The 27,492-nt window shown below is 37.7% G+C and overlaps 1 protein-coding gene across 1 annotated transcript in view; it reads left to right on the top strand.

The window, feature by feature from the left end:
- DCAF13 (DDB1 and CUL4 associated factor 13) overlaps positions 1 to 23,097 on the top strand; it is a 35,376-nt gene extending 12,279 nt beyond the window's left edge. Inside the window, exons 6-11 of the mRNA XM_036876275.2 lie at positions 10,551 to 10,628; positions 12,516 to 12,598; positions 16,094 to 16,258; positions 20,290 to 20,425; positions 21,548 to 21,711; positions 22,375 to 23,097. Coding sequence (XP_036732170.1) covers positions 10,551 to 10,628; positions 12,516 to 12,598; positions 16,094 to 16,258; positions 20,290 to 20,425; positions 21,548 to 21,711; positions 22,375 to 22,462 — 714 coding nt within the window. The 3' untranslated portion in view covers positions 22,463 to 23,097. The remainder of the gene's footprint in view (positions 1 to 10,550; positions 10,629 to 12,515; positions 12,599 to 16,093; positions 16,259 to 20,289; positions 20,426 to 21,547; positions 21,712 to 22,374) is intronic.
- Positions 23,098 to 27,492: the final 4,395 nt, after the last annotated feature.

The following is a 27,492-nucleotide window of genomic DNA, read 5'->3' as shown; positions in this document are numbered from 1 at the left end:
TGAAGTGAACTTAGCCTTGTGGTGCTGCTGAGAAGTCAGTCAGAGGACACCCTTCCTGCTCCCAGAACATAGTTTACACACTTCTGGGTGGGCCTACAAGGTCTAGAGCAAAAGTTGGCAAACAATGCTCCATGTGCCCACTGCCTGTTTTGTAAATAGTTCTATTAGGATACAGCCATACCCTTTTGCTTATATATTGTTTGTGGCTTCCTTTGTACTACAGTGGTAGAATTGAGTAAATACTACAGAGACCTTATGGCCCATAAAGTGTACAATACTAACTCTGCAGCCCTTTATAGAAAAAGTTTTCTTTTTTTTTTTTTTGGGTAGAAAGCTTAATGATTTTATTTAAACTTTTAAAAAGGTCTGGTTCTCATTTCTGTATTTCTTTTGAACTTGAATGGTATTTCATTTTTTTTTTTTAAATAATTATTTTTTATTGAGGGGTAGTTGACGCACAGTATTACATTACATTAGTTTCAAGTGTACAACACAGTGGTAGAACATTTATATACATAATTCTAGGTTCCAGCTATCACCCTACCAAGCTGTTACAATATCTTGACTATATTCCTTATGCTATACATTACATCCCGGTTACTTATTTATTTTACCATTGGAAGTCTGTCCTTTTTTTTTTTTTTTTTTTTTTGTGAGGGCATCTCTCATATTTATTGATCAAATGGTTGTTAACAACAATAAAATTCTGTATAGGGGAGTCAATTCTCAATGCACAATCATTAATCCACCCAAAGCCTAATTTTCGTCAGTCTCCAATCTTCTGAAGCATAACAAACAAGTTCTTACATGTAGAACAAATTCTTACATAATGAATAAGTTACATAGTGAACAGTACAAGGGCAGTCATCACAGAAACTTTTGGTTTTGCTCATGTATTATGAACTCTAAACAGTTCAAATATGAATACTCATTTGGTTTTTATACTTGATTTATATGTGGATACCACATTTCTCTCTTTATTATTATTATTTTTAATAAAATGCTGAAGTGGTAGGTAGATACAAGATAAAGGTAGAAAACATAGTTTTGTGTTGTAAGAGAGCAAATGTAGATGATCAGGTGTGTGCCTGTAGACTATGTGTTAATCCAAGTTAGACATGGGCAATAAAACATCCACGTATGCAGAAGATTTCTCTCAGAACAGGGGGGGTGAGGTTCTAAGCCTCACCTCTGTTGATCCCCAATTTCTCACCTGATGGCCCCCCTGCGACTGTGCCTGTCTTAGGTTGTTCCTCCCTTGAGGAATCTTACCCGTCTCTGGCTAACCAGTCATCTTCCGGGGCCATACAGGGAAATGTGAAGTTGGTAAGTGAGAGGGAAGCCTTATTGTTTGAAAAGGTTAGCTTTTTACTTCTTTGCATATTTATGCCCTATGGCTTCTATGCCCAGCATTTGTCTTGAGGTATCTTTACCACTTGGAAGAATTATGATACTCGGTAAATTTGATATGAGGCACGAATTCTATTTAAGGGTTGTAATTAGGAAGGAAGAAGAAAAGCTATAGAAGTAGCAGGCGGCAGAAAACATGGAAGATTATTTCTTTGACATATCTTCTTGTAGAGTAACTTCAGCATATATAGGTTTTAAGCTACTACTTAAATTGCGCACACACATTAACATAATAGGAGTATAGTTACATAACCAAAGCATATCTGTAATTACCAGCCATCTCCAGTGAAACCAAGAAAACCAGTTAGGCACCTTAGGCATTTGTGAAAACTTATCTATGATATGGTGGATACTGTCCAACTGAACTTGAACAGTCTGAGAGAAATCAGACAAATTAAAACAACCCATTCCTGGGGACTGTTCACATGCCATATGTTCTTTTAACAGTAAATAGTCTGTAGTTGTATAGTTTTAAGACTTTGGAGCGCTACAATTTGCACTTCTCCAAATTCTTGGTTGAGTTCCAACAGTATAGATCCAGTCAAATTTGTTGTTTTACTGTATGCACAGGCCAGCTTAGATATCTCCTTCCTCATTCCCATGGCAAGTCCAGGAACTGGTGGGATGAGTGCATCTACAGCTGTAGCAGTGCATGGATCTTTGTTGGGGTTTTTTGATGATCATCTTCTGGCATGAGTCTTCCAGAGAGTGCAGATGTTGGAAGTTCTTTTTCATATCGTATCTTAGTTCATTTTCGGGGTAGCCCAATTAGGCTTTGATCCTCTGTATAAACACAAACAGACCCTTTGCCTACACTTTTATATGCCCTTTATACTCTTGTGTAGAACTCGTTGGAGGTTACCACACAGGAACTGCCCTTTTTTTTTTTTTTTTTGCTTTGTTTTTGGTATCACTAATCTACACTTACATGACGAATATTATGTTTACTAGGCTCTCCCCTATACCAGGTCTCCCCTATAAACCCCTTTACAGTCACTGTCCATCAGCATAGCAAAATGTTGTAGAATCACTACTTGCCTTCTCTGTGTTGTACAGCCCTCCTTTTTCTCCTACCCCCCCATGCATGTTAATCTTAATACCCCCCTACTTCTCCCCCCCTTATCCCTCCCTACCCACCCATCCTCCCCAGTCCCTTTCCCTTTGGTACCTGTTAGTCCATTCTTGAGTTCTGTGATTCTGCTGCTGTTTTGTTCCTTCAGTTTTTCCTTTGTTCTTATATTCCACAGATAAGTGAAATCATTTGGTATTTCTCTTTCTCCGCTTGGCTTGTTTCACTGAGCATAATACCCTCAGCTCCATCCATGTTGCTGCAAATGATTGGATTTTCCCTTTTCTTATGGCTGAGTAGTATTCCATTGTGTATATGTACCACCTCTTCTTTATCCATTCATCTATCGATGGACATTTAGGTTGCTTCCAATTCTTGGCTATTGTAAATAGTGCTGCGATAAACATAGGGGTGCACCTGTCTTTCTCAAACTTGATTGCTGCATCCTTAGGGTAAATTCCTAGGAGTGCAATTCCTGGGTCAAATGGTAAGTCTGTTTTGAGCATTTTGATGTACCTCCATACTGCTTTCCACAATGGTTGAACTAACTTACATTCCCACCAGCAGTGTAGGAGGGTTCCCCTTTCTCCACAGCCTCGCCAACATTTGTTGTTGTTTGTCTTTTGGATGGCAGCCATCCTTACTGGTGTGAGGTGATACCTCATTGTAGTTTTAATTTGCATTTCTCTGATAATTAGCAATGTGGAGCATATTTTCATGTGTCTGTTGGCCATCTGTATTTCTTTTTTGGAGAACTGTCTGTTCAGTTCCTCTGCCCATTTTTTAATTGGGTTATTTGTTTTTTGTTTGTTGAGGCGTGTGAGCTCCTTATATATTCTGGACGTCAAGCCTTTATCGGATGTGTCATTTTCAAATATATTCTCCCATACTGTAGGGACGCTTCTTGTTCTATTGATGGTGTCTTTTGCTGTACAGAAGCTTTTCAGCTTAATATAGTCCCACTTACTCATTTTCGCTGTTGTTTTCCTTGCCCGGGGAGATATGTTCAAGAAGAGGTCACTCATGTTTATGTCTAAGAGGTTTTTGCCTATGTTTTCTTCCAAGAGTTTAATGGTTTCATGGCTTACATTCAGGTCTTTGATCCATTTTGAGTTTACTTTTGTATATGGGGTTAGACAATGGTCCAGTTTCATTCTCCTACATGTAGCTGTCCAGTTTTGCCAGCACCACCTGTTGAAGAGACTGTCATTTCGCCATTGTATGTCCATGGCTCCTTTATCAAATATTAATTGACCATATATGTCTGGGTTAATGTCTGGATTCTCTAGTCTGTTCCATTGGTCTGTGGCTCTGCTCTTGTGCCAGTACCAAATTGTCTTGATTACTATGGCTTTATAGTAGAGCTTGAAGTTGGGGAGTGAGATCCCCCCTACTTTATTCTTCTTTCTCAGGATTGCTTTGGCTATTCGGGGTCTTTGGTGTTTCCATATGAATTTTTGAATTATTTGTTCCAGTTCATTGAAGAATGTTACTAGTAGTTTCATAGGGATTGCATCAAATCTGTATATTGCTTTGGGCAGGATGGCCATTTTGATGATATTAATTCTTCCTAGCCACGAGCATGGGATGAGTTTCCATCTGTTAGTGTCCCCTTTAATTTCTCTTAAGAGTGACTTGTAGTTTTCAGAGTATAAGTCTTTCACTTCTTTGGTTAGGTTTATTCCTAGGTATTTTATTTTTTTTGATGCAATTGTGAATGGAGTTGTTTTCCTGATTTCTCTTTCTGTTGGTTCATTGTTAGTATATAGGAAAGCCATAGATTTCTGTGTGTTGATTTTGTATCCTGCAACTTTGCTGTATTCCGATATCAGTTCTAGTAGTTTTGGGGTGGAGTCTTTAGGGTTTTTTATGTACAGTATCATGTCATCTGCAAATAGTGACAGTTTAACTTCTTCTTTACCAATCTGGATTCCTTGTATTTCTTTATTTTGTCTGATTGCCGTGGCTAGGACCTCCAGTACTATGTTAAATAACAGTGGAGAGAGTGGGCATCCCTGTCTAGTTCCCGATCTCAGAGGAAATGCTTTCAGCTTCTCGCTGTTCAATGTAATGTTGGCTGTGGGTTTATCATAGATGGCCTTTATTATGTTGAGGTACTTGCCCTCTATTCCCATTTTGCTGAGAGTTTTTGTCATGAGTGGATGTTGAACTTTGTCAAATGCTTTTTCAGCATCTATGGAGATGATCGTGTGGTTTTTGTCTTTCTTTTTGTTGATGTGGTGGATGATGTTGATGGACTTTCGAATGTTGTACCATCCTTGCATCCCTGGGATGAATCCCACTTGGTCATGGTGTATGATCCTTTTGATGTATTTTTGAATTCGGTTTGCTAATATTTTGTTGAGTATTTTTGCATCTACGTTCATCAGGGATATTGGTCTGTAGTTTTCTTTTTTGGTGGGGTCTTTGCCTGGTTTTGGTATTAGGGTGATGTTAGCTTCATAGAATGAGTTTGGGAGTATCCCCTCCTCCTCTATTTTTTGGAAAACTTTAAGGAGAATGGGTATTATGTCTTCCCTGTATGTCTGATAAAATTCCAAGGTAAATCCATCTGGCCCAGGGGTTTTGTTCTTTGGTAGTTTTTTGATTACCGCTTCAATTTCGTTGCTGGTAATTGGTCTGTTTAGATTTTCTGTTTCTTCCTGGGTCAATCTTGGAAGGTTATATTTTTCTAGGAAGTTGTCCATTTCTCCTAGGTTTCCCAGCTTGTTAGCATATAGGTTTTCATAGTATTCTCCAATAATTCTTTGCATTTCCGTGGGGTCCGTCGTGATTTTTCCTTTCTCGTTTCTGATACTGTTGATTTGTGTTGACTCTCTTTTCTTCTTAATAAGTCTTGCTAGAGGCTTATCTATTTTGTTTATTTTCTCGAAGAACCAGCTCTTGGTTTCATTGATTTTTGCTATTGTTTTATTCTTCTCAATTTTATTTATTTCTTCTCTGATCTTTATTATGTCCCTCCTTCTGCTGACCTTAGGCCTCATCTTTTCTTCTTTTTCCAATTTTGATAATTGTGACATTAGACCATTCATTTGGAATTGCTCTTCCTTTTTTAAATATGCTTGGATTGCTATATACTTTCCTCTTAAGACTGCTTTTGCTGTGTCCCACAGAAGTTGGGGCTTAGTGTTGCTGTTGTCATTTGTTTCCATATATTGCTGGATCTCCATTTTGATTTGGTCATTGATCCATTGATTATTTAGGAGCGTGTTGTTAAGCCTCCATGTGTTTGTGAGCCTCTTTGCTTTCTTTGTACAGTTTATTTCTAGTTTTATGCCTTTGTGGTCTGAAAAGTTGGTTGGTAGGATTTCAATATTTTGGAATTTTCTGAGGCTCTTTTTGTGGCCTAGTATGTGGTCTATTCTGGAGAATGTTCCATGTGCACTTGAGAAGAATGTGTATCCTGTTGCTTTTGGATGTAGAGTTCTATAGATGTCTATTAGGTCCATCTGCTCTACTGTGTTGTTCAGTGCTTCCGTGTCCTTACTTATTTTCTGCCCAGTGGATCTATCCTTTGGGGTGAGTGGTGTGTTGAAGTCTCCTAGAATGAATGCATTGCAGTCTATATCCCCCTTTAGTTCTGTTAGTATTTGTTTCACATATGCTGGTGCTCCTGTGTTGGGTGCATATATATTTAGAATGGTTATATCCTCTTGTTTGACTGAGCCCTTTATCATTATGTAGTGTCCTTCTTTATCTCTTGTTACTTTGTTTTGAAGTCTATTTTGTCTGATATTAGTACTGCAACCCCTGCTTTCTTCTCACTGTTGTTTGCTTGAAATATGTTATTCCATCCCTTGACTTTTAGTCTGTACATGTCTTTGGGTTTGAGGTGAGTTTCTTGTAAGCAACATATAGATGGGTCTTGCTTTTTTATCCATTCTGTTACTCTGTGTCTTTTGATTGGTGCATTCAGCCCATTAACATTTAGGGTGACTATTGAAAGATATGTACTTATTGCCATTGCAGGCTTTAAATTCCTGGTTACCAAAGGTTCAAGGTTAGCCTCTTTAGTATCTTACTGCCTAACTTAGCTTGCTTATTGAGCTGTTATATACACTGTCTGGAGATTCTTTTCTTCTCTCCCTTCTTGTTCCTCCTCCTTGATTCTTCATATGTTGGGTGTTTTGTTCTGTGCTCTTTCTAGGAGTGCTCCCATCTAGAGCAGACCCTGTAAGATGTTCTGTAGGGGTGGTTTGTGGAAAGCAAATTCCCTCAGCTTTTGTTTTTCTGGGAATTGTTTAATCCCACCGTCATATTTGAATGATAGTCGTGCTGGATACAGTATCCTTGGTTCAAGGCCCTTCTGTTTCATTGCATTAAATATATCATGCCCTTCTCTTCTGGCCTGTAGGGTTTCTGTTGAGAAATCTGACGTTAGCCTGATGGGTTTCCCTTTATAGGTGACCTTTTTCTCTCTAGCTGCCTTTAACACTCTTTCCTTGTCCTTGATCTTTGCCATTTTAATTATTATGTGTCTTGGTGTTGCCCTTCTTGGATCCTTTCTGTTGGGGGTTCTGTGTATTTCCGTGGTCTGTTCGATTACTTCCTCCCCCAGTGTGGGGAAGTTTTCAGCAATTATTTCTTCTAAGATACTTTCCATCTCTTTTCCTCTCTCTTCTTCTTCTGGGACCCCTATAATACGGATACTGTTCCTTTTAGATTGGTCACACAGTTCTCTTAATATTGTTTCATTCCTGGATATCCTTTTGTCTCTCTCTATGTCAGTTTCTATGCGTTCCTGTTCTCTGATTTCAATTCCATCAATGGCCTCTTGCATTCTATCCATTCTGCTTATAAACCCTTCCAGAGTTTGTTTCATTTCTGCGATCTCCTTTCTGGCATCTGTGATCTCCTTCCGGACTTCATCCCATTTCTCTTGCGTATTTCTCTGCATCTCTGTCAGCATGTTTATGATTCTTATTTTGAATTCTTTTTCAGGGAGACTGGTTAGGTCTGTCTCCTTCTCTGGTGTTGTCTCTGTGATCTTTGTCTGCCTGTAGCTTTGCCTTTTCATGGTGATAGGAATAGTCTGCAGAACTGGGACGAGTGACGGCTGGAAGGACTTCCTTTCTTGTTGGTTTGTGGCCCTCCTCTCCTGGGAGAACAGCGACCTCTAGTGGCTTGTGCTGCGCAGCTGCGCGCAGACAGGGTTTCTGCTTCCTGCCCGGCTATGGAGTTAATCTCCGCTGTTGCTGTGGGCGTGGCCTGGCTCGGGGCAGCTACTCCAAAATGGTGGAGTCGCGTTGGAGCAGGAGCTGCTGGGAGGCTATTTATCTCCGTAAGGGGCCTCCCTGCTCCCTGCAGCCCAGAGGTTAGGGTGCCCAGAGATCCCAGATTCCCTACCTCTGGATTAAGTGACCCGCCCTGCCCCTTTAAGACTTCCAAAAAGCACCCTCCAAAACAAAACAACGCCCACCAAAAAAAGAAAAAGAAAAAAAATTTTTTTAATTAAAAAAAAAAAAAAAGTTTTTAATTAAAAAAAAGAAAAAAGAAAAAAAAGGTGGTCGTTCGTTTTTCTTTATTCTCCGGTGCCAGCCTCAGGCCTCTGCTCACCGGTCTTTCTGCCCTGTTTCCCTAGTCTTGGGGTCCCTATCCCTTTAAGACTTCCAAAAAGCGCTCGCCAAAACAAAACAGCAAAAAAGCAAAAAAAAATGGTCGCGCGCTTTTCTTATGTCCTCTGTCGCCCAGCCTCCAGTGCCTGCTCACTGTTCTTGCTGCCCTGTTTTCCTAGTATCGAGCGCCCTGCACTCTGGCCCGGATGGCTGGGGCTGGGTGTTCGGCAGTCCTGGGCTCCGTCTCCCTCCCGCTCTGCCTGCTCTTCTCCCGCCAGGAGTTGGGGGGATGGGCGCTTGACTCCCACCGGGCCGGGGCTTGTATCTTACCCCCTTCACGAGGCGCTGAGTTCTCTCAGGTGCGGATGTGGTCTGGATATTGTCCTGTGTCCTCTGGTCTTTATTCTAGGAAGGGTTGTCTTTGTTATATTTTCATAGATATATGTTGTTTTGGGAGGAGATTTTCGCTGCTCTACTCACGCCGCCATCTTCTGCCCCATATATGAGAAAAAGTTTTCTGAACCCTGGTCTGGAGTATCTATTTCTACTAGATCTCATTCATGCCATCCTGCATCTCCCTTCCCTGTGTTCTCTTTGATTGTAGAAGTGAGATATGGCATGAAGGGGCAGGCAAGGTGACACTAGGCAGAAGCAGTCTGTAAACATAAGTGACTTGTGGGAACATTTTATGTCCTATTTGCTGTGCAGTTAAGTTAGAACTACATTTCCTACCAGCATGCCTTTGCATTGACCTTGTACAAGTCACACTTTTTCTTCTATATCTGTTTCTTTATTTTTAAAATGAGACTAATTATATCTTCCAGTGTACTTCATAGGTTTGTTGTGAGTGTAAAATGTGATAATATATGTGAATATTTTTAAAAGATGTTACCCAAATTTAAGATGGTGATGTTATTACTAGTAAAAAAAAGACAGATACTGATTCTTATTTCTCTGAGGGATAAACAAGATCTTTTGCTTCTCTCTTTTGATGAACATCTGTGTCAGAAGAGCTGGTGGCCAGTTCCAAAATCTGAACTATTATTAACTAATCATGAAATTAATATTCTGATATTAATTTTAATAAAATTAATAATAAAAGTGATGACCTATTGACCATGTTTTTCAAACTCTCCTGTATAACAACTCTGTTAAGTTGTGTTTTTTTTTCTTCAACCTGTTTGAATTGAGTGGCAAAAACAAATGGTGTGGATGTCTCCACTTGCTAGAAAGGGCATATTGCTGTGAACAATGGAGTGTATTTGTCTCCTCTAATCATTAATTCATTTTCTGATAAAATTTTTAGACTTAGAATTCTGATAAAACCAAAAGTTTATGCTAAGCTTTGCCACATTTTCCAGTGTGGAAGTTGGCTTTTGGTCTGGGTAGAATTTTGTGCTTTGCTCAGATTAAAGTCTTTATTTCTAGAAATGGAGCCTGGTCAGACCTTGAGGTGACATAGTGAAAAACCAAGAAAGGTAGAGAGGAGTCATTAACTCAGGTAAAGATTGGAAGTGATTTAACAAGGAGGGTTTTGGAAAGGACTGAGAAGAGATCATGATTGTATCATTAGCTGTATGATTTTTTTATTTTTATGTGCACACATGTAGTTGGCCATACAACTATTTAGTAAATAACTCTTCTTGTTACTTCTATGCTTGCAATAGGAAGTAGTAGTAGGCAGAAGCCAAGACTTGCACCAGGAATCAGAAGTGAGGAGAAATGGTGCTATAAATGATGGGATTCTGGGTTCCACTCATATGTAGAGGGTTTATTTTCACTTAAAGCCAGGGGTTGTGTGTGTACCTTTCACATTTATAACTGACTTACAAATAAATATTTGAAACATTGTAAACAATGGGACAAAGGACAGGCTTAGTTTATATAGAGGTTAATTTACTAATAAAGGAATTATTTAACTACTAATAAAGCAGTAACATAATTAGGAAATATTGCCATATAGATAATAACTTTTAAATAACATTTCCTAATACTGCCCTTTTGCAGTAAAATTGACATATTCCCACAGTGCAATGTATATTGGTATAACTCTTTGGAAAACAATTAACCCTGAATATCAAAAGACATAAAATTGTTCATACTTTTTAATTCAGTAATGCTGCTACTGAAATTTAATCCTTGAAAAAGAGGAGCTGAATGTAAGAAAATGTTTATTGACATGTTATTTATAATACTGAAAACAAGAAAAAACAGGTCTGAGTTGAAGAATGGATAATTAAAAATGTTCTGTTATAAAATAGAACACAGAATATCTGTATACTGTCATCACTGGCATCTGAAGGACATGCATGGGGATTTAATGAAAATAGGTTGCTGAGATTATAAGTGATTCATTGTACCCTCTTAAAATGGCTTTTAATGTTACAACTTTGCATCTTAAACATTAAGGATAATTAAATCATTTGTTCATTGAGTGGACATGCTTTGCTGCCAAGCTTGGCTTTTAACTGGTGATTGTTTTACTTACTGTTTAGACATTTCTCTTGGGAAGTTGTGCTTCTGATAGGAATATAGTACTCTATGATATGAGGCAAGCTACTCCTCTGAAAAAGGTGAGTTTCAATTTGTTGTCTTCTTGTTAGTGCTTTCCTCTGTAAACTGAATGTCTGAAAATATAAAAAATATTTCAGAATTAAAAAAATTTTTTCATGAAAATGTTCTTAGAACCCAAAGTGATTATAGTGGCATTCTCTTAGCTCCCTCTTGCTTTTTAAAGACCCTTAAATTTCCACCAGGTACTGTATCCTAGTAGTCTCTATATCTACTGTAATGCCAGTAAATTTCAGGCATCTAGTTGGTGCTTATTAATTGAAAGCTCTTAAGCATTGCATCTCATTACTTAAGGCCCCATGAGTATCATATGAGTCTTATTTATTCCAGAAAGTTTTGTAACTAATTCATATAACGTGTTTAATTTGTTTAGTTGCATGCTGATGGGTCTTAATTGACGTTTTGTTTAGACAAGCACTGTCCTGTTCAAGGTGACAGATTTCCCAACAGTTCTAAGGCAGTCATTCCAGGGCTTAGGTAACAAAGCAATCATGCTGACTCTCAAGAGGGAGAGAAATAATTGTCAGTAGAGAGAGGAGTAAAAGGATATAAAGTTGATTTCAAGTGCTAAAATTGTGAGCATACAGGAAGGGCTAGTCACATTCATGTGCTATGAGTCCATTGTCATAGCCCATGTGTAAAAGAATACTTTGAATATTCTTACTGTTCCTAAATCATTTTTATAATATGGAATAAATTCGGAAATACAGTAAGTATATATTCACTGAAGTTTAAACTCAATAAATAAGAAAATCTTTCCAAAATACTGCTTTAATAATATCACTCATTTATGTGATACAGTGGGAAGATCCTACATGAATTTTGGTGTTTGACTTTAATTAGGTAACAATCTGTGTTTCTTCTGTAAAAAGATGATATTAATAACCACTTTGCAGCACATTGGTGAGAATAAAACATGATATTTTAAGCATTTAGCAGAATGCTAATACAAATTACTGAAGGACAGTAGTTTCTATCCTTTTTCACCCCTTCATTCTCAATTTTTAATGCTGCTCCATTACTTTTTAGATTGAAGAAAAGAACTATAGCTTGCTTGTCAAGGCCTTCCAAAATCTAGCCCCAATTTGTATTCCATTGATTTGTTTCAGTCAATAAGGCAACATTTAAGTAGGGTTTGTCATGTACAGGTTACCTTGATGAATGCAAGGATGCTATTTTCTATTATTTCTTTGTTCTGTCTACTAAACTCTCAATGTTTCTTCTCCTTCCTGTCCTCTAAGTGCAGCAGTTCTCAATCAGGGGTTGTACTCCCTCACCATGTATATTGTTGGAAGTGCCGGGGGGGCGGGGGGTATTTTGAGACCGCTACTGGCATTTAGTGGGCAGGCACCTGAGGCTAAACATCCTACAGTGGACAGTCACACACAATAAAAGATTATCCTACCCAAAAGGCCAGTACTGTTACTGTTGAGAAAAGCTATAATGTACTGGTCCTTCGCAGGTCAGCTAAAATAAATCATGCTTGTCTTTTGCAACCTTTCTTTTCCACTTTAACCTTAAGTTTACCAGTAATTTTGCCCCTAATTTGATACTTAATCATTTATTGCTTCTTTGTTTATATTTTAACTTTTCTTAAATGTGTCTCATTTTCCTGACTAAATTAAAAGCTTTTGAGGTAAAGGGACCACTTATTAAGCATTTTTATATTTTTCAGTATTTACCATTGTGCCTATGTATTCAGGAAATAATTATATTGATTGATTTCTTTTCCTGTTGCACCAAGATAAGTTCTGTGCATGTAATAGGTGTTTACTAAATATTTGCTTCAATCAGTGAAAAAAGAAGGAAAGGAAATGAAGTGGGAAATGTATCCATTGTAGAAGGAATTAATTTCATGGTAATGAGTTAGCATATGCTTCCTTTTTCAGGTCATCTTAAATATGAGAACAAATACAATTTGTTGGAACCCTATGGAAGCTTTCATTTTTACTGCAGCAAATGAAGATTACAAGTAAATTTTCCTCTTTTTAAAACTTAGTTCTGTCAGAAATGGCTCAGTTGTATGTCTTACTAGTAAAATATATTTTCCCAGATACTGTTCTTTCATACATGTTAAAAAACTGTCACTGCTTTTACTGAAAACAAAGCAAAACAAAACATGTTTCCTCAAGTTGGATAAGAGCTTCTTAGAGAAGTATTCTCAGTTTTCAAAATTATATAGGACCAGGGGCAGTAAACTATGATATATGGACCAAATCCTGTCTGCTGCCTGTTTTGGTAAAAAAGTTTTATTGGAGTATAGCCATATTCATTTATGTATTGAATGTGGCTGCTTTGGTGCTATAATGCCTGAATTAAGTAGTTGCTGTAGAGACCGTATGGCCCACAACGCTGAAAATGTCTGTTATCTGGCTTTTTATAGAAAAGGTTCACTGATTTCTCATGTATAACATAAATAATGACTGAAGCATACATGTTTTACTGGAAACTAAAAATATCTGCCCACAAAATTTATAGCTCTTCAGGTAGCTGATGCTCATGCAGTCATGTTATCAGCTATTACTGTAGTTAGACAAAAGGAAAAATATAGTTTCAATTTTTACATTAATATTTGCAGATATGTTATTTGGTGACTCCATGTGAAGGTGACTTAGCAGCCTTGTGTTCTTGACCTAGATAGAATTTCATGATTCCTTTAAAACTTGAAGCATTTCACACTGGCTGTCTTAATCTTTTTAGTATCCCTTTAGGGGTAGGGCATGTATGTTATCTCCTTTTTACATGAAGTTATTGAAGCCAGGAATTTAATGTTCTAGTGAAGAAAGAGTACCTTTACTCATCTTTTTTTATCCATAGCATTTATTATTGTGTATGCATATGATGGATTTTTAATACATGTTTTTGTGAAAAGGTGGTTTGTCATTGGTTTGAACTTTAAATCTTATGTATTTAAGTTTTGTGTTCTCTCTACTGCTATTATTTACAACAGCATAAGTGAGCTCAGAACCAGGATTTACTGCATGATGTTTTAGTGTACCAACTAAAAACATCCCTTATGCCTTCCTATAGTAAAAAGCAGCTCAGGTGAGCTCTCATTAACAATACCAAACCAAACTAATAGAATCCCTTTTAGCTTTTATTGACATATTGATATTAAATGGCCTTGTTCCAGTTAAAAGCAATCAAACAAAGTCCTGCTGACCAATATTAAGGTTTCTAAAGTTTGTTCTAATTAGCTATTTTGGCAAGATACCTTTTTTCAGAGCATCCCTGAATATCCAGTTGCTTACCTTGGGAGGAATTATATAGGCATCTGAAACAAAGAGCACATCCTTTGTAAGAAGTGACTGTGAAAGTGCTGTAATTGTTCTTTCTTGGAGGTGATCTTACTGTGGTATCCTTTTTCTGTATTTTTAATATTTTCTTTCTTTTGTTACCCTTTAAACTGTCTAATCATTCTGAATTAGAAACCCAAGTTCAAATCTAGACCCAATCAGTAACTTCTGTAGAAATTTGGACAAGGCATATAAACTAACTCTGTGGCATTAGTTCCATGATCTGTAAGATAAAAGAGTTGGAATAGTTGATCCCTAAAGGATCCTATGACTCAAAAGTTTATTTATGTAAACATTTTCTATCCAAATGGGGTGATTTTCTTGGAATTTGAATAAATTCTTAACCTTTTGTGTAGAAAATAAAGCAGAATTTACTAAAAAAACAGGATGTACTAAAACAAACACTGCTCTAGATTGGGAATGTAAAGCAGTTGTCAACTCAGAAATTGAACCTCAAAGATCAGTATGACCTTGGCTGACAATCTTGTGGTATGTTAGAAGATTTTAAAAAGGAACAGTGACTTGTCTCTGGATGGGAATTTCCTGGTATTTGGGAAATTAGCATCAGTGACTTTTCATTTGAAGTGTTAGGTTATTTAAAATAATTTATTTTGAAGTAATTTTAGGCTTACTGAAAAGTGGCAAAAATAGTACCTGTCAGCCAATTTCCTCTAATGTTAACATCTTACATAACCATAGTTCAATTAGCAAAACCAAGAAATTAGCATTGATACAATACTATTAACTAAGCTGCAGACTGTCTTCCATCACCAGTTTTCCACTTGTGTTCTTTTTCTGTGTTAGGATCCCACAGTGCATTTAACTGCCATGTTTCCTTAGCCTGCTCAGTCTGTGACTTTCCTGCAGACTTCCCTTGTCTTTCACGACCTTAGTACTTTTGAAAAGGGCTTCCTAACTTGTTAATTATTTTGTAGACCACCTTTAATTTGGGCTCACCTGGTATTTTCTCATTATTAGATTGAGGTTATTCATTTTTTGCAAAAATATTACAAAACTGATGTGCCCTTTTTCGTTCATCAAATCAGGTACATGTTGTCAATGTTGTCTTATTACTAGTGACATTAACCTTGATCACTTAGTTAAGGAGGTGTCTGCCAAGTTTCTCCATTGTAAAGTGACGATTTTTCCTTTTGTAAAATATATATCTTTGAGGAGATACTTTAAAATTATGTAGGTATCTGTTTATCCTCAAACTTTTGCTCAACGATCTTCACATCTTGAAGTGTTTTGATGTTGGGAACTTGGTCACAGTAGCACTGTTTCACTGTTGCCCATTGTCCACATTAGCTAATTTTGAAGCACTGTTCTTTTAGCTGTCATTAAGAATTCTGAAACCTTGAAAATCACAAAGTCATTGTTTTTTCCGGGTGTGCACAACGTATAGTTTTTCTAATTCTAGTACACCCTTTGAAAAGCCATGCTCAGTCATATATCACTGATAGGAGTATAAATTAGTGCAACTTTGTTGGCAGTGGTTTGTCAACTTAGAAGCCTTAAAAATGCTCGTGCCTTTGGATTTAATAATCCTACTTGTGGAAATCTGTCTGGATTTGGTTCAATCTGTCCCATTCAGTTAAAGATTGAATGTCAAAAATTCAAATATCGTAATTCCATTTAAGAATTATTTCTAACAGTTGGAGACTTTTTATTAATTTTAAGTTTACTTAAATTAAAAAATAAATTATTAATTATTTTAACTCATATTTGAATATGCACCATGAAAATATTTTCAAAGTTTACTTAATGGATAAATACAATATGCTACATGAAAAATAAGAATACAAGGCTTTATATGTTGTTATCAATTTTATTTAAAATATATATTAGAAAAGATGAGAAATAATTACACAGAGCTGACTTTCTCTGGGTGATGGAATTGGAGGTAAGTTTTACATTCTTTGTGCATTTTTGAAATTTCCACATTTTTCTACCATGTGATGTTTTATAAAGGATGAAAGTGTGTAAGTGTAATTTTGAGTGTAATAAAAACTCAGTGTTTTTCCCTATCCTTTACCTGCTGTGTAAAGAACTGAGTTGTATATTTAGATGTGCATTATTTAGCTAACAGTCTTAATTTCACTAGGGTTGCTTAGTATTGTATATGCCTCTTTATAGAAACTTGTATCAGTTAATTTAAAATCCTTTTACAGCTTGTATACTTTCGATATGCGTGCCCTGGACACTCCCGTAATGGTACATATGGACCATGTCTCTGCAGTGCTTGATGTGGATTATTCTCCCACTGGGAAGGAGTTTGTGTCTGCTAGTTTTGATAAATCTATTCGAATATTTCCTGTGGACAAAAGTAGAAGCAGGTATGTGACTACCAATAAATCATTTGTTTTGTTTGATTTTTCCTTGTCTTGATCATATTTCATATATATTATATATGTATGTATGTATATATTAATCTTCTGAAAGGTGGTTTGTTTATGTGTATATAATGGGGCTCATAACCCTAGGTATTGTGACTTGGGTACCAACTTCACTTAGTAGGTAGAGGCCCTGGAATGATCAAGAGGTGAGAGGTATGAGTATTCAGCTGTCCTATACTCTGTGTGTCTCATTCTATAAGCATATTGAGTGTAAGTTTTTAAGACATGTGTTATTTGGTACAGCTTGGCCTCCTGCTACAGGTTGTATGTTATGGATGTTGTATATGTCTATACATCTATAATGTATTATATATTGTCATATTGAGGTAGTTTACAGAAAACAATGGCATTTTAAGGTTTTCGAAGGTAGTTTTGACTGTTCTTGAGTTTTTGCTTTACATGTTGACTTTAAAACCAAACTCTTGTGTTAAGATGCAGCCTGTTGCATAGTATGCTGTGGTTTACAGAGTGCTTCTCATACACATTCTTGTTGTTCCTTAGTAATGCCTTATACGTGTTTCTGGAAGCATATTCAAAGCTAATCCAAGTTAGAGGAGATTTCACTGTAAAGTAATGATAACTAACAGATTACAGTGGTATCGCTCATGCTTGAATATATGACCACCTCCATTTTAATACAACAAGAATATTGACATATTAAAATTTTGAAAGAAAGTGAATATTCTTTCTAAATTACCATATAATTAATAATTGTACAGTATATGCATGCATATACCTACATACATATACTTGATGGAGTGGCCTCCTCTTGCTTGATGGAATGAAAGTTCAGTGGGGAGAAGATAGATGGACTTATTGAAAGATGGCAGAATGACTAGAGATAGTAGAAAAGAAGGAGAAAATGAGTAGAATTAGGGAAAAGGAAGAACAGAGAACTTGGAGAGGGTGGGAGGTGATGATCTGTGCTAGAGGGCAACTGAGGAGCTGCTAAAGCCATTTACCCAGCTTCATAAAGATTGACGGTAGCAGACACTTTTCTGGGACCATTCCTTTACCTAAAAAAAATCTAGAGAACATTTAATTTGGTGGCGTAACTACAAAAGGGTGGAGAAATCTCATCATTGTAGTGCAATGATGAGAATTTTGATCATTGCTTTTAATGATAACTAGCTTCTGTAGTGCTGAACTTTCTGAATCTGCTGAAGAAATGATGGTTTTTTTCAAAGGCATATCATGTCCTCCTCCTCCCATCTTTCTGTTCCAGCAGGGTCAGGACTAGGGTGCATCTAAGTAAGGTGCCTGGGTGTGGATTTCAAGGAGTTACTCATTCTCAGGGTGGTTCAGGTCCATCCCTACACCTGCACTGCCCTGAGAGCAAGTGCCACCCAAGTTTACATGGTGGGCACCTCACTTGCTTCACCCTTGTCCCAGCCCTGTGCAGAGAAAATGTCTTTCAGATGGTGCCTCCTTCTGCTGGCTCCTCCGCACCTTTTTTTGTCATAGCCATTCTGCTTGTCTAACTCTTTGGTGTTTTTACTTATGATAGTTGCATCTTTCTCCCCTGTAATTTAAGGAAGCCATATTGGTTTCCTAAACCTTCTTGTATCATCAATTACCAGCAGATAATTATCATCATCACTGTGTATATGATTTAAAAGGTGCTTGAATTAAAAGTACAGACTGGAGCATACTGGTCGATAACTTTGATTTTCATTCCATCATGTCTGTTGTAGAACTTCTGGTGTTGATTCCTATATAGCTATTGCTTCCTTTGCAACTACCTTGATATTCTCCAAACTGTCATGAGTGGTTTGTTGGGATTTTTCAGTCAGGACCAAGGCAAGCCTAATAGTTTCCATTCTTCTCACATCTTTGGGAAATAATAAGAATCAAGGGATTGTGGCTCCCCATCATTTTCTTTGCACCAGAAGCTCCAAAGGTAGTAGGACAATAGTTTTCTAACTTGATTCAAGAGCAGACACAAAGAATGGGAAAAAGAACTAAGAAAGAGTAAGACAAATCGGAATGTTTAGGTACCTATGATTGCAAGGGCCCAGCAGCTGAGAGCAGTCTGGATTATTCTAAAGCCATTGTGAGCAATTCCATTCAGGTCTAGCTAAAAAGCTCAAGTTACTGCAAATTGTATGAAGTATGGAGTTCTTAAGCCCCGTTTCCAGGGAATTACCTTGTGGTGTCATTTGGAGCTTTTGAAATCAGTCTTAATATGTGTTACTTCTGTTGGTGTGTAGCTTTGTAATTGGATTTCCTCTGACCTTTGTCATCATCTGCTCGAAAGCTAGTTCTGGTTTGTTTCTATGCTCTGCTCTAGTTTCCTGTCATTACAAACATTAAATAACACAGGCAGTGCTTTGAATAATCTACTTTAAAAACAGTTTCCTTTGAAAGACCTTAAAATGGTTAAAGCATATTTTTTAAGTAAATCTTGAGTAGATTATTAAAAACTACAGTTACGTCAATATTTGAAGTTCAGCTTCATTTGGGATTTTATTCACTGTTTACTAGCAAACAAGTAAATCAGTTGTATTCACATGAAACAGCTTATTTTGACTGTGTGTTAAAGAACTTAAGTTTTTAACATGTGTCCATCTCCTAATAGTACAATTTTTAGTGAGCTTTGTAAATCTGTCGTATGTGCTAGCATAAACAGATCTAGATGATAAGAACTCTGCATAGGTTATCATTAGAAGGATTCTAAGTTGGTTAAGTAACCTTTGGATTTGACTGGTCTAATACACAAACAGGTTATTTTAGTGATTACCAAAGTCTGATTGAATTTTCTAACACTTAAATCAATTATGTTGCTGTGGGGAAAAAAGAGCCTTATAAGTAGAGATTATAAGGTTAAGATTTTAAGTATAAGATCATAAGGGTAGAGATTATAAGATGAATCTTGTAAAAGCAGAGCACTGAGAGAAATAAAAGCAGTCTGTGTCTACTACTTTTGATTTTAATAGCATGTTCTTTCTAACCATCCTCTCCCTTTTAAAATAAATTTCTTAGTATTTATCTCACATGTTCATTCAAGAGGTCAAAATGAATCTGTTAGAAGCAGTGTGAAGGACTGGCTTTGTGAGCATGTCTCAGTTTTGTTTATAGGCATGAATTCTGTTTGATTTGGTCGTCACATATGGGTTTTCTTTTTTCACTGGGTAGAGTATACTGAGCTTGTTTCCTTTTTCTCAAGTAGTCTGCATTTCGAGTCATTTAATCCAGATATAGAATATTTATTTGTTCAGAATTCTCACCTTATTAGTGTTTCTGACCTTGTCTTTTACTTTTTAATGCTTTTCTTAACACTTCCCAATATAGTGTCTTCTGTGAATTTTCTTACCATGTTTCACAGTGTTTCCAAATAAGTATGACATCTTATCTTTCCATTTATTAAATGATTCTTACCTCAGCTCATCAAACACTTTAGAGCCCTTCTTTTCACACATGTAAGTCATCAACTCTCACTTCAGTTAATTAAGCTTTTTAAACATTTTGACCAAAACAAAAATCAGACATTAGGATAAGCATGTCAGGATGTGCTCTTTGAATGCCACTGCACTTATTTTATTTTCCAGTAAAATGGAAAAAAAAAAAAGTGTGGCTGCTGACCTGAATTGCTTTTGCTTGGGGCAGGGTGGAGGGGGATGGAGTGAGGTGTGGAGGTAGGCATTCATTTTATTGTTCCAAAATTACTCCAGCTTCAGCATACTTTATTTGTATTATATGCCGTAAGTTATTTTGTGAACTTTTCTGGGTGTCTAGTTTTATTTGTGTGTGTTTTTATTAGATTGTAATTTCTCTGAGGATAGGATATATTTTTTAAAATTTCCCAGTACTTAGCATAGAACCTTGCTAGTTTGGCTCTATTTTTAATGAGAAATATGTTAAAATTAATTTCTTAGGACTGAAAAATGATATCCTGATACTTTGTAGTCAGTGGGGTTAAAGAAACACTGTACCCAAATCCTAAGGATCTTAACTTAATTCCTCTTCTGTAGGGAAGTCTATCACACAAAGAGAATGCAGCATGTTATCTGTGTAAAATGGACTTCTGACAACAAGTACATTATGTGTGGATCTGATGAAATGAACATTCGTCTTTGGAAAGCTAATGCTTCTGAAAAATTGGGTGTGGTAAGAGATCCCATTTTCTTTCATTGACATAAAACTAGGCTCTAATTTTATTGGGTACCATTATATTAAAGAGAATTTATTTGAAGTACTTTAGGTATTTTGATCAAGTTGATACAGCTGTGATAAAAAGAAATGAGCAACAAAACGACAAGACTGTTTTGAAATTTACTTTTTTCATGTCAGAGGCACGTTCAGAGGTCTTTGTTAATTCAGATGTTTGATAATATTTGAGCCTTCTTGATTCTTTGTGTTTTCCTTGAGGTAGGGAGAGAACATGTTTGGACTAGGGTCTTAGAACTTAGAATGTTTCTTCTGTTAAAAGAATAGTAATCAGGCAGATCAAAGACTGCAAGGCCCTCTGAGTTCTTTTAATATCAAAGACATAGTGAAACCCTTAACTTTAAAAAAAATAGAAATTCAGGATTTAAAAAAGATTCAATGAAAATATAACAAATGTTATTGCCTAGCTTCTTCGGGATTGTGGGGTTATGGTTTTTGTTCTTGATGTTTTTCTAAATATCTCATGTTCTAAGAAAATTCAGAATGTTTATATCAGAAACAAATATTCAGTATAAAAAGGAAAGGTTAAATATGAGTTATTTTCTATTTAGCCCAGCAGGAAAATCAAGATAGGATACATAGTAATTGAAGTCAGTTCTATTTTGGTTTTTAATCATTGGTAAATAATACATGATACCTAGGTTTCAACTCATCATTAAATGTTCCTCCAAATTGTATCACCATTGTGGAATTGAACACATTTTCTTTTCTGTTTCAGTAATTTGTACAGAAAAATAATTTGAGTGATTAATTTAGGTGCTTTTTCTTTTACTTATGCCCAGGAAAGGTTCAGGTCAGTGATCCACATGTCCCACCTGCTTAGCACTGTTTTTCACTTGGTGGCATCTGTCTGCTTTTCAGGTGTGCTGCCTGAAAGGCAACGTAGCGCTCACAGAGCCGGTGTTTCTGATACAACCTTGTAAAGGGTAGATTTACATTGGCAATATTGGTTGGTGTCATAAAAGTTTGGTTTTTTTGGGAAAAGGTGCTTCTTAGCTTTATTTTACTGAAGCAAAACAAAGAACTCACCATTCATTGAAATACCAAAATGTATTTTTTTAGCTCACATCACGAGAAAAAGCAGCCAATGATTATAACCAGAAGTTGAAGGAGAAATTTCAATATCATCCTCATATAAAACGTATTGCTCGTCATCGACATCTACCAAAATCGATCTACAGCCAGATTCAGGAACAGCGCATCATGAAAGAAGCTCGTCGACGAAAGTATGTTTGGGGGCATCTGACTCAATCTCAGTACTGTTTCTTTACTCCCCCCACCTCATCTCACCAAAAAACAAACATACCTGTCTTTCAAGGGAATAGCTGATGTGCTGTCATACATTGCAGATGTTTTCGAAGATTTCTCTGGGCTTCTTTTTCTTTTTCCTGACAGAAGGGAAAGTAGTGATCATCTGAGACTGTGAGAATTTCCATAACCTATTTTCCAGGTTATGTTTACAGGGCAACTAATGAAAATTATATAAAAATAAGAAAACACTTCTCAAACTAAAAGCTACTGTAAATAATTTTTTTTAATGACTTCTAATGTAGCTGGAATGAAGAGGTTATTTCGTATTTTACAACTTAAAGCAAAGAATTCATAGTGCACATTTTGTAAATTTTGTATATGTGCTTCATCATTAACGTTTTGGGTCTAAAGCGAAGCTCCCACAACCATATCCCCTGTGGAATATTCTCTTTGGGAAAGGATGCTGTTATGTAATAAGAGAAAAAGTGGAAGTTAACAAAAACTGAAAACTTTTCAATAGGTTGTTTTCCAGAGAAAGGAAAGGCTTTGTGATTTTTCTGAGAAAATTTTCTTTGGTTAAGATGGTTTTTCATAATTTTTCATCTTCCTTATATTTTGTATATTTTGTTTATTTCTAGGGAAGTGAATCGTCTCAAACATAGCAAGCCTGGATCTGTGTCCATTGTGCCAGAGAAGAAGAAACACATAGTGGCGGTTGTGAAATAATATTTGGTATTCCTACCAGTCCTGATGTATAATTATTAATTACATTTTGACTTGCAAACTCTACAAATAAAAGTACTGGCACTAGTATAATAACGAACAGTTCAATTATGTGTGTAAAGCTTTATTGTTGCTCATTTTAGCTACCCTGAAAAATTATCCTTAAAGGTGGCCTGGTTGATAAGACTGTCCAACATTTTGTCCTTGATTTGCTTTATTTCACTGAAGAATATTGTATTAACAAACTAATTTATTTTTTGCTGTTAGAAATCACAGATATACTTTTGTTCTCATCTGTTGTTACAGGCCCTGTACATTTGATTTACATTTAAGACCAAACATCTATTTTGTTACCTTAATATTACTTTTGGTAATTATTGCAATGATTCTTCCTATGATTCCACATGACATATAGAAGAATTATGCCAGAACTTTAAAAAATTACATTTATTTTGTGTGCTTTATGTTTGGATTTTTGAGACTAAAGATGATCAGCCTACATTTATATAACTTCTATAAATTACAAGTTATGGTCGAGTCAAGATAATAAAACATCCTTTTTCCTCAGCATTGTAACTTCGATCCATTTCTACTAAATAATTTCAACTATCTATTCAACAATAAATAGTTCTGTGTGACATAGGTTGGGTTTTTGTTTCTTTTTAATCATCAGCTTAGTAAACTCTAGTGTAAACATATAAGCCCACATTTTAGGAAATTATAAATAAAGAGATTTTAAAAATCCAAAGAAAACTAATGTTGTTTAAGAATACATGTTTGTAGTAAAAATACAAAGAAATGCACAGGAATGGTAAAGATCGAAATCTGGAGATGGGGAGGAGGATGCAGTCAGGGTGGGATATACAAGAGACTGTAGATCTTCTTGTAAGATTCATTCCTTTCTTTTTTATTAAAGTATTGATATACAGTGTTATGGTGGTTTCACATACACAGCGCAGCGGTTCAGCATTCACCCATATTATCAAACCCTCATCCCCTCCATTGCAGTCACTATCATAGAGTCATTAATTGTCTTCTCCGTGCTGTGCTACCATCCCTGTGACCTATCTATAGTATGATTGTGAATTGTAGTGCCCTGTAAGGTTCATTTCTTAAGCTGTATATTAATTCTATGATTTTTAATCCTTTCTTGGATATCTTGAATTTAAAAAATATTTTTCTTAAGGCTGACGAGATCAATCATCTACCTTTCAATCCTTATGATCTATTGTGGGCATAAAGTTACTTGATATTCAGCAAACCAAGTTCTCTTGTGCACATACACTGCAGTTAGTTGAGTGTGGTATCAAAGAAAATACGCAGATGTTGATCCATAAACATGACCTTCTGTATCAGTTTGAGTTTTTCAGGAAGCAGATGCCTAAGTGGGATTACACGTGCAAAAGAGGTGCTGGAGTGATCTGTCTGTAAAGAACTAAGAGGAGGGAGCAGGAGTAAGTAGGGAGATCCATGCATCTGTACTGTAGGCTTGATACCTGTGACAGGAGAGCAGGAAGAATGGGAGACTGGTAAGAAGAGCCTCTCAGATTGCAGGGTAGTTCTAAAAAGGTTAGGCAAGGCTCATGGGGTGTCCTCAAGCCTCAGTTACTTACCAAAGGAGTCCCATGTTGTACAAGAGCAGGCCATCACTAGTACCCTCACTGTGCTCAGTCAGTGTCAGGGAGCAGCCCTGGGGAAGCATGGCCTTGCAGTGAATGTGGCAGTGAATCCAGAGGGGTGACAGGGAGGACCTTCGGCTAGGACTCGACCAGCTGTACTCCCAGCAGCCCATTGTCTTGAAAGAATTCTGAGCAGAGCATTTCTGTAGCTGTACCGCTTGCCCTACACAGATCTACCTCTTGCAGGTTTGGAGAGCAACTCATTGATTCCCACGTCTGCCTCTCAAAAGAGGGAGTTTGGTTGTAGAATCACTATCTGCTGTCACTAAACAGCCACAACTAGTACTCATCTCTGTCTTCCATCATTCATTTAAGATATTCATCCACAGCCATCATCTTAGCAGGTCTTGGTGGCTTACCTAATGGTGTGATCCAAACCTTCATTTCTGAGTGTTCTGAACCCTTGGTAATCATACCCTCTTCAGGCTAGAGTTTACTCCATACATCCATTCACAGTTGCAGTGGATCAAGAGGATACCAGCAGGCACTGAAGGGATTGCCTGAGTTCTACATCTATTTCTCCATCCCTTGATTCCTGTTGATCAAAGTCAGTTACTCCTGCCAGGATAGTGACAGTTTCTGGACTACTGGTCCCTAGATGTAAGTCCAAAGTACAGCTTATAGTTCAGTAGGACTTTTGCTGTATTCCCTAGCAAGAGTGTGCCCTCTTTGGCCAATACTTTCAACCCTGCAGAGCCCTAGAAATGGGAAGTAGCATCCTCCAGTGGGTCACTGGGGTGATCTAATGAGAGCCACTCCTTTTTCCCCCTTGGTTCTTAGACCCATAAAAGGTTTGTGATTTAATGCATATGCTATATCCTGAAGGATGCTACTCCATCCTTTCCAGCATATTGTATCTGAGCTGGTCCTTACATTGTGTCATTAATAGGCCTTTCTAGTGATCTATGGGACTACGTATTTCTGGATTACGTATATGTGATAATGACCAGTGGGTCCTATCTCTGGGCACATTCTCTCACCCTTGCTGTGAGGTAGGACCCCAGATGAACACTGTTGCGTGGGATTCACACCTATGAGTTAGGCATTCCATTAACGCCAAGATAGTGATGCTGGCTGAGGCTTTATGACTCTGGGATCTGGAAATACCTGATAGATGGGTATCCTTGTGATAATGAATTGCCAGCCCTTCTGGAACCAAAGGTATCCAGTGTCAAGTTGACACCAAGTGATTTGTTCTTCTCAAGGAATAATGTCACTTTGGGGAGCAGCGTTGGTGTCTTCCTGACTGTTTGGACGGCCAGAGACACGATAGTTGTATGAGCTTTGGTAAGTGGGAATTCATCGGTTGAGCCCATTCGTAGCCTCTATCTCTGCCTCTGCCATAGGCCATTCCATCCTTGTGCCCATTTTGCCTCTTCCAGACTGGCTAAGATGAACTGATGGAGTCATTTAGTCTGTGGTAGCTCAGTGCCTTCATGTTGGAGATTTCTGGTAGACATTAAGTGTTACACGAAAATATTTACTATCTGCCCATTCCCTCACGTTCAGACCTCTAACTCAGAACTTGTCTGCTCTTCTGTCCCTTTTCCTTCCACACCCTGACCAAAGAGCCAGCCATTAACCACTGTCCAGGAATCTCAGCCAAGGCCACTTCTACATAAACTGATGACCATGTACATTGTTCATAGATCTGCCTGTTGGGAAGATTTTCCTTTACCACTTTCAGGGCCACTGCTTTTTGGGCCTGCAATGCAGCCACGGTCCCTTTGTGTTTTGCACCTATGCATTGAGCCAAGCTGACCCACCAGTGAACTGAGCCTGGGCATTACCCTCCTCCAGCTGGTTTCCCGCCCTCCCTATGTGGCTGTAGGTACAAGTGGGAGGAATAGCTGTGATGCAACCGTGCTGGGTGACATGGAGGTCTGTGCTACCTGTGCATATAGCTGCCTTGTCCCTCTGGTCCTGCTTGAGCCCAGTCTCAGATGTACTGTTTTTGTCTTCTGATAGACTGCTGTTGAATTCATAAACTTTATATCTTGGTGGTTCTGACTCAGCTTATAAGGGACACAATACTTGGTGCTCATGGTCAAGCATTCTGGATCTACCAGAGCTCAGTAACATGCTATTTCTCAAAAGTTGTACTTCTCCACTGCAGATTGCATGGCCTTGCTCTGTAATCATATGGTCTTGTGTTGTGATTCTTTCACTGGGATTGCCATAAACTCCATCATACATTGCATATTTTCCCACACTGCACTGAGCTTCATGTGCCATAAGATCTGCTGAGTCACGACCCAAGCTTCAGGGCTGGTTGTACCACAGCCTAGACCTGATCTGGGCCCCCCTGAGGTCTGGTAGCTTTCTGTGTTACCCAGCATAGAGCCAGAGCTGCAAGTGTTCCTGTGAGATGTGTTGCTGGCAGAACTCAGGGCCTGCCAGGCACAGTGCTGCCTTCCAATGCAGCAGTTACACTTTGGCAGAGAGAACATGGCATGCCCCTTACTGCTGGACCCCTAAAAAGTCACTAATGTGACAGATGGCTGAACCTTCATAGGATTAATTTCTCACCCTCTTGACCACTTGAGTCTTACCAAGGCTTCCAGAGTAGCAGCCATCTCTTGCTTGTCCCATCCAATCAGCAGGAAATCATTAAAGTTGATGCACAAATGTGGTGTTCTGTGGGCTGTCCATTCAGTCCAGATCTCTTTGGACTTATGAGAGAATGCGGGACAGCTAACAGCCCTAAGGCAAGATTAAATGCATGTTTTTGGTCTATGTGAATGTGTTCCATTTCTGAGCCTTTTTTCTAGCTGAAATAGAGAATATTTCTGCCAAATCAATAGCTGCATAACCACATACCCGAGGCCCAGCAATGTATTTGCTCTAGCAACAATACGATGTCCAGCCTGGCAGCTGAGGTCAGCACTGCTCCTTTCAATGGCAGTGGCCTACATTACAGTCATTCTCCAGGATCCATATGGTTTGTCCAGACATCAGATCGGCAAATTAAATAGAGACATCGGACAGATCACACCTGCTCTTCTTCCCTCCCCACATAATCTTTTAGGTCCTTAATGGTGGCATTAATCTCCCCTATTCTACCCACCCCCAGTGCAGTATTGTCTTAGATCTACTGTCTTGTTTGGGGGCATAAGGTGGGATTTAAGAGGTTTTTATTTGTTTTCTCTATCACAGCTCTTACAATAGGTCAAGGACACAGTATGGTGGTCACTGACCATATCATCCCCAATTATGCACTTGGGAACTGAAGGAATGACACCTGGGTAGGTGCATGGACCAGTTGACCTAATATAAATTAGACTTCCGATAAATCTCTGTTCATTAAACAACCCCCATAAGCTGCCATTCTAACACAAGTCATGATAATTCATC

This window comes from Manis pentadactyla, chromosome 3, assembly GCF_030020395.1.
Source record: "Manis pentadactyla isolate mManPen7 chromosome 3, mManPen7.hap1, whole genome shotgun sequence".
NCBI lineage: Eukaryota > Metazoa > Chordata > Mammalia > Pholidota > Manidae > Manis > Manis pentadactyla.
Note: the sequence above shows the minus strand (reverse complement) of the source record. Positions and strands in the feature narration are given on the sequence as shown.